General features: G+C 43.1%; 1 protein-coding gene across 1 annotated transcript in view; it reads right to left on the bottom strand.

Moving 5' to 3' along the window:
• LOC120027367 (alpha-tubulin N-acetyltransferase 1-like) overlaps positions 1 to 17,610 on the bottom strand; it is a 41,847-nt gene extending 24,237 nt beyond the window's left edge. The window contains exons 1-4 of the mRNA XM_038972283.1: positions 17,216 to 17,610; positions 12,665 to 12,725; positions 12,473 to 12,564; positions 11,552 to 11,609 (exon numbers count right to left, since the gene is read on the bottom strand). Coding sequence (XP_038828211.1) covers positions 11,552 to 11,609; positions 12,473 to 12,564; positions 12,665 to 12,725; positions 17,216 to 17,307 — 303 coding nt within the window. The 5' untranslated portion in view covers positions 17,308 to 17,610. The remainder of the gene's footprint in view (positions 1 to 11,551; positions 11,610 to 12,472; positions 12,565 to 12,664; positions 12,726 to 17,215) is intronic.
• Positions 17,611 to 17,863: the final 253 nt, after the last annotated feature.

Below are 17,863 nucleotides of genomic sequence, written 5' to 3'. Positions count from 1 at the left end.
GTAAATAGAATGAATAGAACAGGCTTGGAACCTGTAACCCTGGTAATATGACTGGTAAATAGAATGAATAGAACAGGATTGGAACCTCTAACCCTGGTAATATGACTGGTAAATAGAATGAATAGAACAGGCTTGGAACCTGTAACCCTGGTAATATGACTGATAAATAGAATGAATAGAACAGGCTTGGAACCTCTAACCCTGGTAATATGACTGGTGAATAGAATGAATAGAACAGGCTTGGAACCTGTAACCCTGGTAATATGACTGATAAATAGAATGAATAGAACAGGCTTGGAACCTCTAACCCTGGTAATATGACTGGTAAACAGAATGAATAGAACAGGCTTGGAACCTCTAACCCTGGTAATATGACTGGTAAATAGAATGAATAGAACAGGCTTGGAACCTCTAACCCTGGTAATATGACTGGTAAATAGAATGAATAGAACAGGCTTGGTACCTGTAACCCTGGTAATATGACTGGTAAATAGAATGAATAGAACAGGCTTGGAACCTCTAAACCTGGTAATATGACTGGTAAATAGAATGAATAGAACAGGTTTGGAACCTCTAACCCTGGTAATATGACTGGTAAATAGAATGAATAGAACAGGCTTGGAACCTCTAACCCTGGTAATATGACTGGTAAATAGAATGAATAGAACAGGCTTGGAACCTCTAACCCTGGTAATATGACTGGTAAATAGAACAGGCTTGGAACCGCTAACCCTGGTAATATGACTGGTAAATAGAATGAATAGAACAGGCTTGGAACCTCTAACCCTGGTAATATGACTGGTAAATATAATGAATAGAACAGGCTTGGAACCTCTAACCCTGGTAATATGACTGGTAAATAGAACAGTCTTGGAACCTCTAACCCTGGTAAATAGAATGAATAGAACAGGCTTGGAACCTCTAACCCTGGTAAATAGAATGAATAGAACAGGCTTGGAACCTCTAACCCTGGTAATATGACTGGTAAATAGAATGAATAGAACAGGCTTGGAACCTGTAACCCTGGTAATATGACTGGTAAATAGAATGAATAGAACAGGCTTGGAACCTCTAACCCTGGTAATATGACTGGTAAATAGAATGAATAGAACAGGCTTGGAACCTCTAACCCTGGTAATATGACTGGTAAATAGAATGAATAGAACAGGCTTGGAACCTCTAACCCTGGTAATATGACTGGTAAATAGAATGAATAGAACAGGCTTGGAACCTCTAACCCTGGTAATATGACTGGTAAATAGAATGAATAGAACAGGCTTGGAACCTCTAACCCTGGTAATATGACTGGTAAATAGAATGAATAGAACAGGCTTGGAACCTCTAAACCTGGTAATATGACTGGTAAATAGAATGAATAGAACAGGCTTGGAACCTGTAACCCTGGTAATATGACTGGTAAATAGAATGAATAGAACAGGCTTGGAACCTCTAACCCTGGTAATATGACTGGTAAATAGAATGAATAGAACAGGCTTGGAACCTGTAACCCTGGTAATATGACTGGTAAATAGAATGAATAGAACAGGCTTGGAACCTCTAACCCTGGTAATATGACTGGTAAATAGAATGAATAGAACAGGCTTGGAACCTCTAACCCTGGTAATATGACTGGTAAATAGAATGAATAGAACAGGCTTGGAACCTCTAACCCTGGTAATATGACTGGTAAATAGAATGAATAGAACAGACTTGGAACCTCTAACCCTGGTAATATGACTGGTAAATAGAATGAATAGAACAGGCTTGGAACCTCTAACCCTGGTAATATGACTGGTAAATAGAATGAATAGAACAGGCTTGGAACCTCTAACCCTGGTAATATGACTGGTAAATAGAATGAATAGAACAGGCTTGGAACCTGTAACCCTGGTAATATGACTGGTAAATAGAATGAATAGAACAGGCTTGGAACCTCTAACCCTGGTAATATGACTGGTAAATAGAATGAATAGAACAGGCTTGGAACCTCTAACCCTGGTAATATGACTGGTAAATAGAATGAATAGAACAGGCTTGGAACCTCTAACCCTGGTAATATGACTGGTAAATAGAATGAATAGAACAGGCTTGGAACCTCTAACCCTGGTAATATGACTGGTAAATATAATGAATAGAACAGGCTTGGAACCTCTAACCCTGGTAATATGACTGGTAAATAGAATGAATAGAACAGGCTTGGAACCTCTAACCCTGGTAATATGACTGGTAAATAGAATGAATAGAACAGACTTGGAACCTCTAACCCTGGTAATATGACTGGTAAATAGAATGAATAGAACAGGCTTGGAACCTCTAACCCTGGTAATATGACTGGTAAATAGAATGAATAGAACAGGCTTGGAACCTCTAACCCTGTTAATATGACTGGTAAATAGAATGAATAGAACAGGCTTGGAACCTCTAACCCTGGTAATATGACTGGTAAATAGAATGAATAGAACAGGCTTGGAACCTGTAACCCTGGTAATATGACTGGTAATGTCACGTTCCTGACCTGTTTTCTGTTGTTTTGTATGTGTTTAGTTGGTCAGGACGTGAGCTGGGTCGGAATTCTATGTTGTGTGTCTAGTTTGTCTGTTTCTATGTCCAGCCTAATATGGTTCTCAATCAGAGGCAGATGGTAATCGTTGTCCCTGATTGAGAATCATATATAGGAGGCTTGTTTTGTGTTGGGATTTTGTGGGTGTGTGTTTCCTGTCTCTGTGATTGTCTGCACCAGATAGGTCTGTGTCGGTTTTTGCACATTTGTTATTTTGTATTGTTGTTTGTAGTGTTTCACTTGTTCTTTATTAAACATGTTTAACACTAGCCGCGCTGCACTTTGGTCCTCTCCTTCACCCCTGGAAGAAAACCGTTACAGAAACACCCACCAAACCCGGACCAAGCAGCGTGGCAACGGGCAGCAGCAACAGCAGCAGCGGTACAAGGAGGAATGGACATGGGAGGAGATTCTGGACGGAGAAGGACCCTGGGCAGAGCCAGAGGAGTGTCGCCGTCCCAAAGCGGAGCTGGAGGCATCAAAAGCGGAGAGGCGGCATTATGAGGCGCTTGCAAGGCAGAGTGGCTGGAAACCCGAGAGGCTCACCAAAAAAATTCTTGGGGGGGGGGGCTAAAGGGGAGTGTGGCGAAGCCGGGTTGGATACCTGAGCCAACTCCCCGGGCTTACCGTGGAGTGAGAGGGCGTCGTACTGGTCAGACACCATGTTATGCGGTGGAGCGCACGGTGTCCCCAGTACGCGTGCTTAGCCCAGTGCGGGCTATTCCACCTTGCCGCACTGGGAGGGCTAGGTTGGGCATCGAGCCGGATGTCATGAAGCCGGCCCAACGTATCTGGCCTCCAGTACGTCTCCTCGGGCCGGCGTACATGGCACCAGCCTTACAGGTGGTGTCCCCGGTTCGCCTGCATAGCCCAGTGCGGGTTATTCCACCTCGCCGCACTGGCAGGGCTACGGGGACCATTCAACCTGGTAAGGTTGGGGAGGCTCGGTGCTCAAGAGCGCGTGTCCTCCTTCACGGTCCGGTATATCCGGCGCCACCTTCCCGCCCCAGACCAGTACCACCAGTGCCTACACCACGCACCAGGCTTCCAGTGCATCTCCAGAGCCCTGTTCCTCCTCCCCGCACTCGCCCTGAGGTGCGTGCCCTCAGCCCGGTACCTCCAGTTCCGGCACCACGCATCAGGCCTATTGTGCGTCTCAGCCGGCCAGAGTCATCCGTCTGCCCAGCGCCGTCTGAGCCATCCGTCTGCCCAGCGCCATCGGAGCCATCTGTCTGCCCAGCGCCATCTGAGTCATCCGTCTGCCACGAGCCATTAGAGCCGCCCGTCTGTCACGAGCCATTAGAGCCGTCCGTCAGTCAGGAGCCGCTAGAGCCGTCCGTCAGTCAGGAGCTGCCAGAGACGCCAGCCAGTCAGGAGCTGCCAGAGACGCCAGCCAGTCAGGAGCTGCCAGAGACGCCAGCCAGTCAGGAGATGCCAGAGACGCCAGCCAGTCAGGAGCTGCCAGAGCTGTCCTACAGTCATGAGCTGCCCTCCAGTCATGAGCTGCCCTCCAGTCATGAGCTGCCCTCCAGTCATGAGCTGCCCTCCAGTCCGGAGCTGCCCTCCAGTCCGGAGCTGCCCTCCAGTCCGGAGCTGCCCTCCAGTCCGGAGCTGCCCTCCAGTCCGGAGCTGCCACCCAGTCCGGAGCTGCCACCCAGTCCGGAGCTGCCACTCAGTCCGGAGCTGCCATTAGTCCGGAGTTGCCCCTCTGTCCTGAGCTACCTCTCTGTCCTGAGCTACCTCTCTGTCCTGAGCTACCTCTCTGTCCTGAGCTACCTCTCTGTCCTGAGCTACCTCTCTGTCCTGAGCTACCTCTCTGTCCTGAGCTACCTCTCTGTCCTGAGCTACCTCCTAAATCATGTGGGGGCCTTGGGGAGGATTCTTAGGCCAAGGTCGTGGGCGAGGGTCGCCACTCAAAGGACGCTAAGGAGGGGGACAAAGACAGTGGTGGAGTGGTGTCCTCGTCCTGCGCCGGAGCCGCCACCGCGGACAGATGCCCACCCAGACCCTCCCCTTGAGTTTTAGGGGTGCGCCCGGAGTTCGCACCTTGAGGGGGGGGGTTCTGTCACGTTCCTGACCTGTTTTCTGTTGTTTTGTATGTGTTTAGTTGGTCAGGACGTGAGCTGGGTGGGAATTCTATGTTGTGTGTCTAGTTTGTCTGTTTCTATGTCCAGCCTAATATGGTTCTCAATCAGAGGCAGATGGAAATCGTTGTCCCTGATTGAGAATCATATATAGGAGGCTTGTTTTGTGTTGGGATTTTGTGGGTGTGTGTTTCCTGTCTCTGTGATTGTCTGCACCAGATAGGTCTGTGTCGGTTTTTGCACATTTGTTATTTTGTATTGTTGTTTGTAGTGTTTCACTTGTTCTTTATTAAACATGTTTAACACTAGCCGCGCTGCACTTTGGTCCTCTCCTTCACCCCTGGAAGAAAACCGTTACAGGTAAATAGAATGAATAGAACAGGCTTGGAACCTCTAACCCTGGTAATATGACTGGTAAATAGAACAGGCTTGGAACCTCTAACCCTGGTAATATGACTGGTAAATAGAATGAATAGAACAGGCTTGGAACCTCTAACCCTGGTAATATGACTGGTAAATAGAATGAATAGAACAGGCTTGGAACCTCTAACCCTGTTAATATGACTGGTAAATAGAATGAATAGAACAGGCTTGGAACCTCTAACCCTGGTAATATGACTGGTAAATAGAATGAATAGAACAGGCTTGGAACCTGTAACCCTGGTAATATGACTGGTAAATAGAATGAATAGAACAGGCTTGGAACCTCTAACCCTGGTAATATGACTGGTAAATAGAACAGGCTTGGAACCTCTAACCCTGGTAATATGACTGGTAAATAGAATGAATAGAACAGGCTTGGAACCTCTAACCCTGGTAATATGACTGATGTATTGTAACAGTCTAGTAATGACTGATGTATTGTAACAGTCCTGTAATGATTTATGTATTGTAACAGTCTAGTAATGATTGATGTATTGTAACAGTCCTGTAATGATTGATGTATTGTAACAGTCTAGTAATGATTGATGTATTGTAACAGTCTAGTAATGATTAATGTATTGTAACAGTCTAGTAATGATTGATGTATTGTAACAGTCTAGTAATGATTGATGTATTGTAACAGTCTAGTAATGATTGATGTATTGTAACAGTCTAGTAATGATTGATGTATTGTAACAGTCTAGTAATGATTGATGTATTGTAAAAGTCTGTAATGATTGATGTATTGTAACAGTCCTGTAATGATTGATGTATTGTAACAGTCTAGTAATGATTGATGTATTGTAACAGTCCTGTAATGATTGATGTATTGTAACAGTCTAGTAATGACTGATGTATTGTAACAGTCTAGTAATGATTGATGTATTGTAACAGTCCTGTAATGATTGATGTATTGTAACAGTCCAGTAATGACTGATGTATTGTAACAGTCTAGTAATGATTGATGTATTGTAACAGTCTGTAATGATTGATGTATTGTAACAGTCTAGTAATGATTGATGTATTGTAACAGGCTAGTAATGATTGATGTATTGTAACAGTCTAGTAATGATTGATGTATTGTAACAGGCCCCATAATGTGGTTACTAAAGTCAGATTTTAAAATATTTGGTTGTTTTTGCTGCATAACATTTAGAAGTTGCCCCTTTTTCAGGTTTTTGAAGAAGTGCTAACTCCCGTTTGTATAAACTGGTAGCATAACTAGCATACAGAAATCTGTGGTGGTAGTCTGTAATGCAGTAATGCAGTAACTGTAATGCTGTTGATTGGTGACGATGACATTAACATGTGTTGGGGTTGACATCCATACAAGCATTATACATCTACTTAATGTTAGATCCCTCACTTCAAAGGCAGTTATAGTCAATGAACTAATCACTGATCATAATCTTGATGTGATTGGCCTGACTGAAACATGGCTTAAGCCTGATGAATTTACTGTGTTAAATGAGGCCTCACCTCCTGGTTACACTAGTGACCATATCCCCCGTGCATCCCGCAAAGGCGGAGGTGTTGCTAACCCAAGGACGTCAGAGAACAAAAATCAGTTAACCACCTAACTGAGGAACTCAATTTAACCTTGCGCAATACCCTAGATGCAGTTGCACCCCTAAAAACGAAAAACATTTGTCATAAGAAACTAGCTCCCTGGTATACAGAAAATACCCGAGCTCTGAAGCAAGCTTCCAGAAAATTGGAACGGAAATGGCGCCACCCCAAACTGGAAGTCTTCCGACTAGCTTGGAAAGACAGTACCGTGCAGTATCAAAGAGCCCTCACTGCTGCTCGATCATCCTATTTTTCCAACTTAATTGAGGAAAATAAAAACAATCCGAATTTTATTTTTGATACTGTCGCAAAGCTAACTAAAAAGCAGCATTCCCCAAGTGACGATGGCTTTCACTTCAGCAGTAATCAATTCATGAACTTCTTTGAGGAACAGATCATGAACATTAGAAAGCAAATTCCTCTTTAAATCTGCGTATTCCTCCAAAGCTCAGCTGTCCTGAGTCTGCACAACTCTGCCAGGACCTAGGATCAAGAGAGACACTTAAGTGTTTTAGTACTATATCTCTTGACACAATGATGGAAATAATCATGGCCTCTAAACCTTCAAGCTGCATACTGGATCATATTCCTACTAAACTACTGAAAGAGCTGCTTCCTGTGCTCGGCCCTCCTATGTTGAACATAATAAACGGCTCTCTATCCACCGGATGTGTACCAAACTCACTAAAAGTGGCAGTAATAAAGCCTCTCTTGAAAAAGCCAAACCTTGACCCAGAAAATATAAAAAAACTAATCGGCCTATATCGAATCTTCCATTCCTCTCAAAAAAAATTGAAAAAGCTGTTGCGCAGCAACTCACTGCCTTCCTGAAGACAAAACAATGTATACGAAATGCTTCAGTCTGGTTTTAGACCCCATCATAGCACTGAGACTGCACTTGTGAAGGTGGTAAATTACCTTTACATTTTTATGGAATGTTCTGCCTACCCATGTGAGAGACGCAGACTCGGTCTCAACCTTTAAGTCTTTACTGAAGACTCATCTCTTCAGTAGGTCCTATGATTGAGTGTAGTCTGGCCCAGGAGTGTGAAGGTGAACAGAAAGGCACTGGAGCAACGAACCGCCCTTGCTGTCTCTGCCTGGCCGGTTCCCCTCTCCACTGGGATTCTCTGCCTCTAACCCTATTACAGGGGCTGAGTCACTGGCTTACTGGTGCTCTTCCATGCCGTCCCTAGGAGGGGTACATCACTTGAGTGGGTTGAGTCACTGACGTGGTCTTCCTGTCTGGGTTGGAGCCCCCCCTTGGGTTGTGCCGTGGCGGAGATCTTTGTGGGCTATACTCGGCCTTGTCTCAGGATGGTAAGTTGGTGGTTGAAGATATCCCTCTAGTGGTGTGGGGGCTGTGCTTTGGCAAAGTGGGTGGGGTTATATCCTGCCTGTTTGGCCCTGTCCGGGGGTATCATCGGATGGGGCCACAGTGTCTCCTGAACCCTCCTGTCTCAGCCTCCAGTATTTATGCTGCAGTAGTTTGTGTGTCGGGGGGCTAGGGTCAGTCTGTTATATCTGGAGTATTTCTCCTGTCCTGTGTGAATTTAAGTATGCTCTCTCTAATTCTCTCTTTCGGAGGACCTGAGCCCTAGGACCATACCTCAAGACTACCTGGCATGAATACTCCTTGCTGTCCCCAGTCCACCTGGCCGTGCTGCTGCTCCAGTTTCAACTGTTCTGCCTGCGGCTATGTAACCCTGACCTGTTCACCGGACGTACCACCTGTCCCAGACCTGCTGTTTTCAACTCTCTAGAGACAGCAGGAGCGGTAGAGATACTCTCAATGATCGGCTATGAAAAGCCAACTGACAATTTACTCCTGAGGTGCTGACCTGTTGCACCCTCGACATCCACTGTGATTATTATTATTTGACCATGCTGGTCATTTATGAACATTTGAACATCTTGGCCATGTTCTGTTATAATCTCCACCCGGCACAGCCAGAAGAGGACTGGCCACCCCTCATAGCCTGGTTCCTCTCTAGGTTTCTTCCTAGGTTTTGGCCTTTCTAGGGAGTTTTTCCCCTAGCCACCGTGCGTCTACACCTGCATTGCTTGCTGTTTGGGGTTTTAGGCTGGGTTTCTGTACAGCACTGTGAGATATCAGCTGATGTAAGAAGGGCTTAATAAATACATTTGATTTGATTTAATTGATATATTTTATAATTTCATAGTTTTTTCTATTGATGTTTACTCAATGTGGACCTGATGTCACGTTCTGACCTCAGACGAGGAGGAAGACGAAAGCCGTTACACCTGACAGAGACAATGGAATATTTTCGATGTTTTGACAATTGAATGTTCACAATTTTGGGATTTGGAATTTCCATTAAAAAACTCAAATTATTTATGTCATTTTTTCGTAATGCATTGAATGTTTAAAAAATAAAAAATAAAATTGAAAAACGTGATTGTTTTTAAATAATCTAACCAAAACCGAACCAACCTAGAAAAGCACTAATCGCTCAGCACTATGACTGGGTGTATTGATACACCATCCAAAGTGTAATTAATAACTTCACCATGCTCAAAGGGATATTCAATGTCTGCTTTTTTAAAAATGTTTACCCATATACCAATAGGTTCCATTCTTTACGAGGCATTGGAAAATCTCCCTGGTCTTTGTGGTTGAATCTGCGTTTGAAATTCACTGCTCGACTGAGGAACCTTACAGATAATTGTATGTGTGGGGTACAGAGATGAGGTAGTCATTCAAAAATCATGTTTAACACTATTAGAGAGTCCATGCAACTTATGTGACTTATGTGAAATTTTTACTCCTGAACTTATTCAGGCTTGTCATAACCAAGTGGTTGAATACTTATTGACTCAAGACATTTCATCTTTTCATTTGTAATTAATTTGTAATTTAAAAAAATAAATAATAATAACATAATTCCTCTTTTACATTATGGGACATTGTGTGTAGGTCAGTGACTCCAAATTGTAATTGAATCCATTTAAAATCCGGCCATAATACTACAAAATGTGTGTAAAGCCAAGGGGTGTGAATACTTCCTGAAGGCACTGTATACCTAGCATTGATGGAATTGTGGGTGAAATGATGATCTGATGTAACAGATGAGCTAATAGACTAAAACATCAGCTATAATGCTGCCAACCGTGTCATTTATATCTTCATTTATATTATTTGACCTATTTAAAAGTTATTTGTGTATTTCCAGAACTGCTGTGGATATTTTTTGTTATTACTTGTCAGACTATCTATAGGAGCTGTTTTTGCCTGTTTGTGTTGTGTGTCTTTGTTGTCTGTCAAGGGTTGTTTTTACTTGCTTTGTACACTAGAGGGCACTATATGTTGAGGTCATGGGTCACTGGTCGTGTGTGTATATAGGAAGGATTTAGCACAGGTGAGAGGAGAGCACGTGCAGTTGTTACCGTATCACAGATACAGCTTATAGAATGCATCTCTCTGCACCTTTTCTATAGGAATATGTGTTTTGGAGCAATTTACAATTTTATATACACGCAATAAAATGGGAAGTTCACCTGAAAAGAGTAACGTTTGGAAAGCTGATTCTTGTGGATGTGTTATGGACAGCTCTCTCCTGTGCCAGTGACTTTTCATAGGACAATCACCACTACATTATCTTTGCCAGTTTATGGATATCAAGTCATCAATATTTACATTGTCTTAAATAAATCAATAATTTAGGTGGTGCTTTAGGTATGTTCATTTTCCAAACACAATAGATGATGGAATAATCACTGAAGCAGTCTGGAAGAACACCTGAACTTAGAACCCTGACAGGACGTGTCACCAAGAGCCAACCCAGCAAGGTCCCATTATAAATGTGTGGGTTGATTCTCGTTGCTTCTACAATTAATTGAGTAAAATACATATTTTCAGTCGTTTTTCTATCCCTTAGCAGAGGATTTATCTAGCCAATTCTAATTAAAGGCACCTAAAATAATACAATCATTTGACCAATGCATTGAATTAACAGTGGTGATAATATTGTTAGCGGAGTCTCCTAGGGCTATGGTTATGTTATGTGTTTGCTGAGTATTTAGCTAACATTCACTATGATTGTGTTTATTTTTCACTTTGAAGGCAAACGTTCTGTACTGCTACAATTCACTCCCAGTCATTCCAAATGCGTAAGCTTGTCCCTCGTAGGGATGTGCGAACGATTTGTCATTGTTGAACATCCGTTTGACCTGCTAGTCAGTCCAAAGCAGACATAGTTGTATGCTTGGCAATTAACAAATGTACATTGTTTAAAGCACGCGTTCACAAGTCTCATTTCTGAGAGCTGCAATAAGTCCCCTATGAGAGAACGAGACGTGAATGAGAGGCTTGTAGAATCATGACTCTTTCAAGTTTTCAGTTGATCGTTCGCCGGTAGGGAGTCCTGCGTGTTCCAGGCATTACTGACTCAAATCACAGCCTCAAATGTATTAAATGAGTCAAAAGATTTATTGTGACTGAACGACTGGGAAAGATCAGAGTCAGTAAAAAGAGTCCCTTGTTGAATAGTGGCACAAAGGGTTATGGGATATTAGAATCCTTGTCTTAACCTGTATATTATTAACCTAGATCTATTGCCGCCTGCTATTGTGATGCAATAATTTCCATGGTAATGTAGAATGTTCATTTAAAATGACCATGCAATGGAATGCATTTCAGTTGAGTTGAATCAACAAATCACAGCGCATATTTTTATATTCGATCAGTTATTACGGTGACCGAGGTCATTTGGCTGGCCAATTGTCCAAAATTCCAAGACTGTCACAGCCCTACACTTGAATGAACTGATCACTCCCTCTTACTGAATAAGCGTTGCAAAACAGGAAACACACTTTTGCATTAATAGAAACAAACTCTTGCCTATGTTGCATCAAATACATTGTGGAAAAAACAAATTAAGAAAGTGGGACTCACAAGCAGAAATAACTTCTTATAGCCAACCTTCAGAAACCCCACCGCAAGTCCCCTTCCTCTGTGTGCGTGGGAGGAGAGAGAGAGAGAGAGAGAGAGACAGACAGAGACAGAGAGACAGAGACAGAGACAGAGACAGAGACAGAGACAGAGAGAGAGAGAGAGAGAGAGAGAGAGAGAGAGAGAGAGAGAGAGAGAGAGAGGGGTAGAGAGAGAGAGAGAGAGAGAGAGAGAGACAGAGAGAGAGAATGAATTTTAATTTGAGAGAGGGGTAGAGAGAGAGAGAGAGAGCGAGAGAGTCAAGCTGCTACATTGGAAGCAAGGGGAAGGCAGAAGTCATAAAATGACTCACTTTGTTTTCCATTGGAGTGAATTCCAGTGAGAGAAACCAGAAGTAGTAAACAGTAGTGTTGGTTTCAGCACCGTACCGTTTATCCACTAACTGCACCCCCTTCATCACCTCACAACTCATTACAGAAACAAGGACGGAAAGAAAACAACATTCTGTGACAGTAGTGGACATGCCAAGGTGGCCTTGAAAAGCTCTTGCTACTGCACAGTGAACATCAGCTATTTCTTGAACGACTTCCAGAAGAGAGGTCTGAACAGAAACAGACGTGCAGGTTCTGTTGTCGGATTCTGTTTGACGCTGGACAAAATGACCTCAATAGTAGATGATTACGTTTTCCAATGAAAATCTGTGATGGGGAGCGAGGCGTTTTCCCCCCGTTCTAGTAATACTATTTCTATGTTCCAGAGGAGGATAGAAACAGAGAGCTGTTCATGCATGTTCTGTGATGAGGGAGGGAGGGAGGGAGGGAGGGAGGGAGGGAGGGAGGGAGGGAGGGAGGGAGGGAGGGAGGGAGGGAGGGAGGGAGGGAGGGAGGGAGGGAGGGAGGGAGGGAGGGAGGGAGGGACCGGTACCCATTGCTTTCTCTGTCTTTCAGCAGGTAGAGATGGTGCTTGTTGGTCTGCAGCTTTGATGCACTTGTGATTGGGGCTGTCAAGTATTGGGCCTGGGGAAAAAACAATAGAGTGAATGAAACTAGAGCCTACGGCTAAAAACAAATAGGACACAGCACGAACCCAACCACCCACAGTAGCTTGGCTACACACCTTGGCTGAGGCTCTTCCAAGTTCATCAATGACTGCTGCAATTTGGGGTTGAGGATCTGACCTATAATAAAGAATTTTTAAAAAAGAGAAAGAGGAGAAATGTGAAGAGAGGAGATGGGGAGGTTTGATTCATTTCATACTGTAACAGCAAAACCAATCAGGGACAGGTTCACACGTAGTGATGGAACGTAAGGCTGCCGAGTGCTTTAACACTTTTTTCCCTCATCAATCCACACAATACCCTATAATGACAAAGCATAAACTGTATTTGTTTTTTGTTTTTTTACTAATTCATTAAAAATACAAAAACTGAAATATCACATTTACATAAGTATTCAGACCCTTTACTCAGTACTTTGTTGAAGGACCTTTGGCAGTGATTACAACCTCGAGTGTTCTTGGGTATGACGCTACAAGCTTGGCACACCTGTACACACCTGAGTTTCTCCCATTCTTCTCTGCAGATCCTCTCAAGCTCTGTCAGGTTGGATGGGGAGCATTGCTGCACAGATATTTTCAGGTCTCTTCATAGATGTTTGATCGGGTTCAAGTCTGGACTCTGGCTGTGCCACTCGAGGACATTGAGAGACTTGTCCCGAAGCCACTCCTGCGTTGTCTTGGTTGTGTGCTTAGGGTCGTTGTCCTGTTGGAAGGTGAACCTTGGCCCCCAGTCTGAGGTCCTGAGCGCTCTGAAGCAGGTTTTCATCAAGGATCTCTCTGTACTTTGCTCCGTTCATCTTTCCCTCGATCCTGACTAGTCTCCCAGTCCCTGCCGCTGAAAAGCATTCTCACAGCATGATGCTGCCACCACCATGCTTCACCGTAGGGATGGTGCCAGGTTTCCTCCAGGCGTGACCTTGGCCTTCAGGCCAAGGAGTTCAATCTTGGTTTCATCATACCAGAGAATCTTGTTTCTCATGGTCTGAGTCTTTAGGTGCCTTTTGGAAAACTCCAAGCGGGCCGTCATGTGCCTTTTACTGAGGAATGGCTTCCGTCTGGCCACCCTACCATAAAGGCCTGATTGGTGGAGTGCTGCAGAGATGGTTGTCCTTCTGGAAGGTTCTCCCATCTACACAGAGGAACTCCAGAGCTCTGTCAGAGTGACCATCAGGTTCTTGGTCACCTCCCTGACCAAGGCCCTTCTCCCCTGATTGCTCAGTTTGACCGGGCGGCCAGCTCTAGGAAGAGTCTTGTTGGTTCCAAACTTCTTCCATTTAAGAATGATGGAGGTCACTGTGTTCTTGGAGACCATCAATGCTGCAGAAATGTTTTGGTACCCTTCCCCAGATCTGTGCCTCGACACAATCCTGTCTTGGAGGTCTACGTACAATTCCTTCGACCTCATGGCTTGGTTTTTGCTCTGACATGCACTGTCAACTGTGAGACCTTATGTAGACAGGTGTGTGCCTTTCCAAATCATGGAAAGGCACACTCCAATTAAGTTGTAGAAACATCAAGGATGTTCAATGGAAACAGGATGCACGTGAGCTCAATTTCCTGTCTCATAGCAAAGGGTCTGAATACTTATGTAAATAAGGGTATTTCTGTTTTTTATTTTTAATAAATGCCATTATGGGGTATTGTGTGCAGATTGCTGAGGATTTTTATTTTATTTAATCAATTTTAGAATAAGGCTGTAACGTAACAAAATGTGAAAAAAGTCAAGGGGTCTGAATACTTTCGAAAAGCATTGTTGGTATTTATCTTTTAATTTAATTTTCATTTCTGTCTTCATTTGAAGCATCTTTTTAACCTTCGCTTGTTTGTAATAATTGCAAAGACATTGGCAACTTTGTATTTGTAGTCAACTTCCTTGTGAAGTTATCTGCGGTCACAGAGAGAGATAAACATCTTGATTCTATGTTTAGCGGAGATCTTCTGTGTATAAAGTGACTCGGTAGGGGGGAAAAAACATCCAACAACACACATAGCTGTTCTATGAGTGGTCTGAGGCAGTCGGTAAATAACAAGCATTGTCAAGTACAATTTTAGTAATGACGGTTTCGGAAAAAACAGCTCTGAGATTCAACAATGCTCCTGTGAAGGTTTTAACGATTAACTCAGCGCTAAGATGATTTTGGGAAACCAGGCCCTGTGCCTCAGTATCTGTGCGTTAGAGATGTTGACGATGAGTATGACGGGTCTGCTCTCGAATGCCTCGATCACACCGACAGCATCATTGCATTTTGGTACACCAGAATTACATTCATTTCCAATGAAACGTTGCGTTTGCCTTGCAGCGTTACGTTGCAGAGGCAGTTGCAGTGCGTTCTGGGTGGTGCACATGTTGGATTTATGGAACGTATGCATCAAACTGTATGCATAGACGGCTTGACAGAAATGGTAGCAGAAGGTGAATTTGAAACTTTTGTTGCACACGTATCCAGATGATGCTGCGTACTATTTTGTGCCGCTGTCGGTGTGATTGAGGCGTAACGCACAGGAAGCTCAGATTCAAATTAGACAGCTTTGCAAGCGTTTTAATAATGTCAAAATAAGTTTGTCACTCACCAAATATGGAGTTTCACAGAGCAACTTTCTTAATTTATCCCCGTTACGGCCGGTATGTACTTCCAACTGATACCTTTTTTGGAAATTAATACTGGCCGTAATGGCAGTAAATGAAAATAGTTGCTCAGCAAAACTCCATATTTGGTGAGAAACATATTTTGACATTAAAACGCTTGCAGAGCCGTCTAATGGGAGTTTGAATTGGAGCTTCCTGGGCGTTAGAGACATCTGGGTGGCAGGTAGCATAATGGTTGTACTAGTTGTACTAGTAACCGAAAGGTTGCAAGATCGAATCCCCGAGCTGACAAGGTACAAATCTGTCGTTCTGCCCCTGAACAAGGCAGTTAACCCACTGTTCATAGGCCGTCATTATAATAAGAATTTGTTCTTAACTGACTTGCCTAGTTAAATAAAGGAGAAAAAAACTCTCTCTCAGGCATACTGGGGCAGGGCCCTGGAGATCTATAGATGGGTTGGCTGACACCAAAATGATGCTTGCTCATCGATGTGGCCGGAAGCCGTGCTTTGTTATGATTCTGAACAGTCAGATAGCTAATGACAAGAAGCTGCCTTGTGGTAGCTCGTTGTAACTTGTTATTGATACCCATAAAACCTAGCGGTCAAAACAAGGAAATGGTTCCAATCATTTTTCCCATAGGGGACTTTAGAAACACTTAAAATAAGGTGTGGTCTTACCCTGGCGTGACGTTTTGATAAGTGTAAATCTCCTTAGGACAAGGTGACCTTAATCAATATCTTTCACCTGTATTTACCCCCCCCCCCCCCCCCCCAAAAAAAAAATGTAAATGCTAATTAGCTGCTAATGTGGCTTTCATAAAGAACTACAAATGCCATGATGATCTGGACGAGACTGCAAAATTGAGGTAAAGAATCTCTGGATTCTCTGGATTAACTATCTAATGTTAGCTACATTTTGTAATTAATAAATTGGCTACACTTCTTTAAATTGACAATTCTGTGAACTGTCTTGTGCATGTTTTAAATTGACAATACCTGTTAGTAAAGGTGCCAGCCAGAGATGACGTGCAGGAGCTTGCAGGGATTTGTAGTCTTGCATGATGTCTACTTTGATTATAATTAGCATTTTCGAATCAGAGAGTAAATAGAGCCAAGAGATTTACATGGTTATCAAAACGTCACTCCAGGGTAAGCCTACACGAAACACAGCCCTTATTATAAGTGTTTCTATAATCCCCTATGGGAAAAATGAAAGGTGGAAAAACGCTTGGAACCATTTCCCTGTTTGACCGCTTGGTGTTATGGGCATTATGACACCTCCACTGTGGGGCTCTATTGATCACAAGTGTATTTTACAGTATTGGTCTAATAGTGTAGCCTAGTGTTTCATACTGCTCAGTGATCTTTTATCAAAAACAGTCAAAATGTAAGAATATAAATGTAGGTTACATATAGGCTTTATAGACCGTTTGTCACTTTGAATTAGCATGCTGGGGAAGGGATTGAATGATTAGTAGAAATTCAGACATTTCTGACTTGCTAACTTTTTGAATGCGGCATGTGTATTACAAGCAGTTCAACGAGTGTGACATGTCCTTTTCTTGTGGTGCTTTCAAGACAACTGGGAACTCTCAACAATGTTGATGCTTTCAAATCAACATTGTATCTTCAGGTCGGAAAGTCCGAGTTCAATAAAGATGGCAAAGTTTCTGACTTGGAATTCCGAATTGCTGACAATTCAAAAACGATTTTCACAGTTATCTTGAACACACTGAAGTCGAAAGTCGGAGATTTCCGAAATCCCAGTTGTTTTTAACGCTCCGCTAGTTCAGACTAGCACATGAACACCGCATATCGATACACTATTGACGTCATGCACAACTGTATTGGGTTGACAGGGCGGATGCTCTCTGCAATCATGTTGTAAAGAACATCACATGTAGCCAGAGGTCGTAAACTTTGCTTCAAACACATTATATTTGCATATAATCTGCCAAATGAAAATAATTATGCTAAATGAAAAGCTGTTCTGGCTGCTGAAAACGATAAGCCTAACGTTACCTTCCCAGCGATGTTCCACCTGCAATTAGGTTATGGTCCAAAACTGTAATCGTTTCAGGGAAAAGATGATTTACATCAAAAGTGGTTTCCATATTCTTTGAAAGGCAGCTATCTCGTAGTATAAAAGCAGTTTTCCCTCAGGTGTTACTACTCGCTAACGTGGAGGTAGGCTAGCCAGCTAGAGATTTCGGCAAAACAATACGACTGCTGTTAGCAAAGCTAGCTAACGGCGTTAGCAACCTCGCTATAGCAACATTGGCCACTGAAGACACACTGCAATGGCAAGATTTTACAGTCACTAAACCATGTTATCGATTGCCTACGAGCTACAGTATCAAAAGGCCGACCAAGCAGTGGTAATATTGTATCAAGCCTGTCTGTCTATCCATTGTGTGTCTGTTGTGGACTGGAGCCACTCCCAGGTTACCCAGTACCATAGTACAACCAAAAACATGGCCCACCATTTTCTGAAAGCGTAGTCTACTAAACGTTCAAAATTCAAACAAGTAAATTAAAAAATCGCAACATACACAATTTTCAAATGCTTCGATTGAAAATCAGTTATTAGTTCGTGTGACGCAGCCTGAAGTTAAACGTGTGCATTTATACATTGCACTACGGTAAATGTTTCCGGTCTCTAATTGTACA

Source organism: Salvelinus namaycush, chromosome 32 (genome assembly GCF_016432855.1).
Source record: "Salvelinus namaycush isolate Seneca chromosome 32, SaNama_1.0, whole genome shotgun sequence".
Classification (NCBI taxonomy): Eukaryota; Metazoa; Chordata; class Actinopteri; order Salmoniformes; family Salmonidae; genus Salvelinus; species Salvelinus namaycush.
This window is presented reverse-complemented; position numbering and strand designations above follow the sequence as displayed.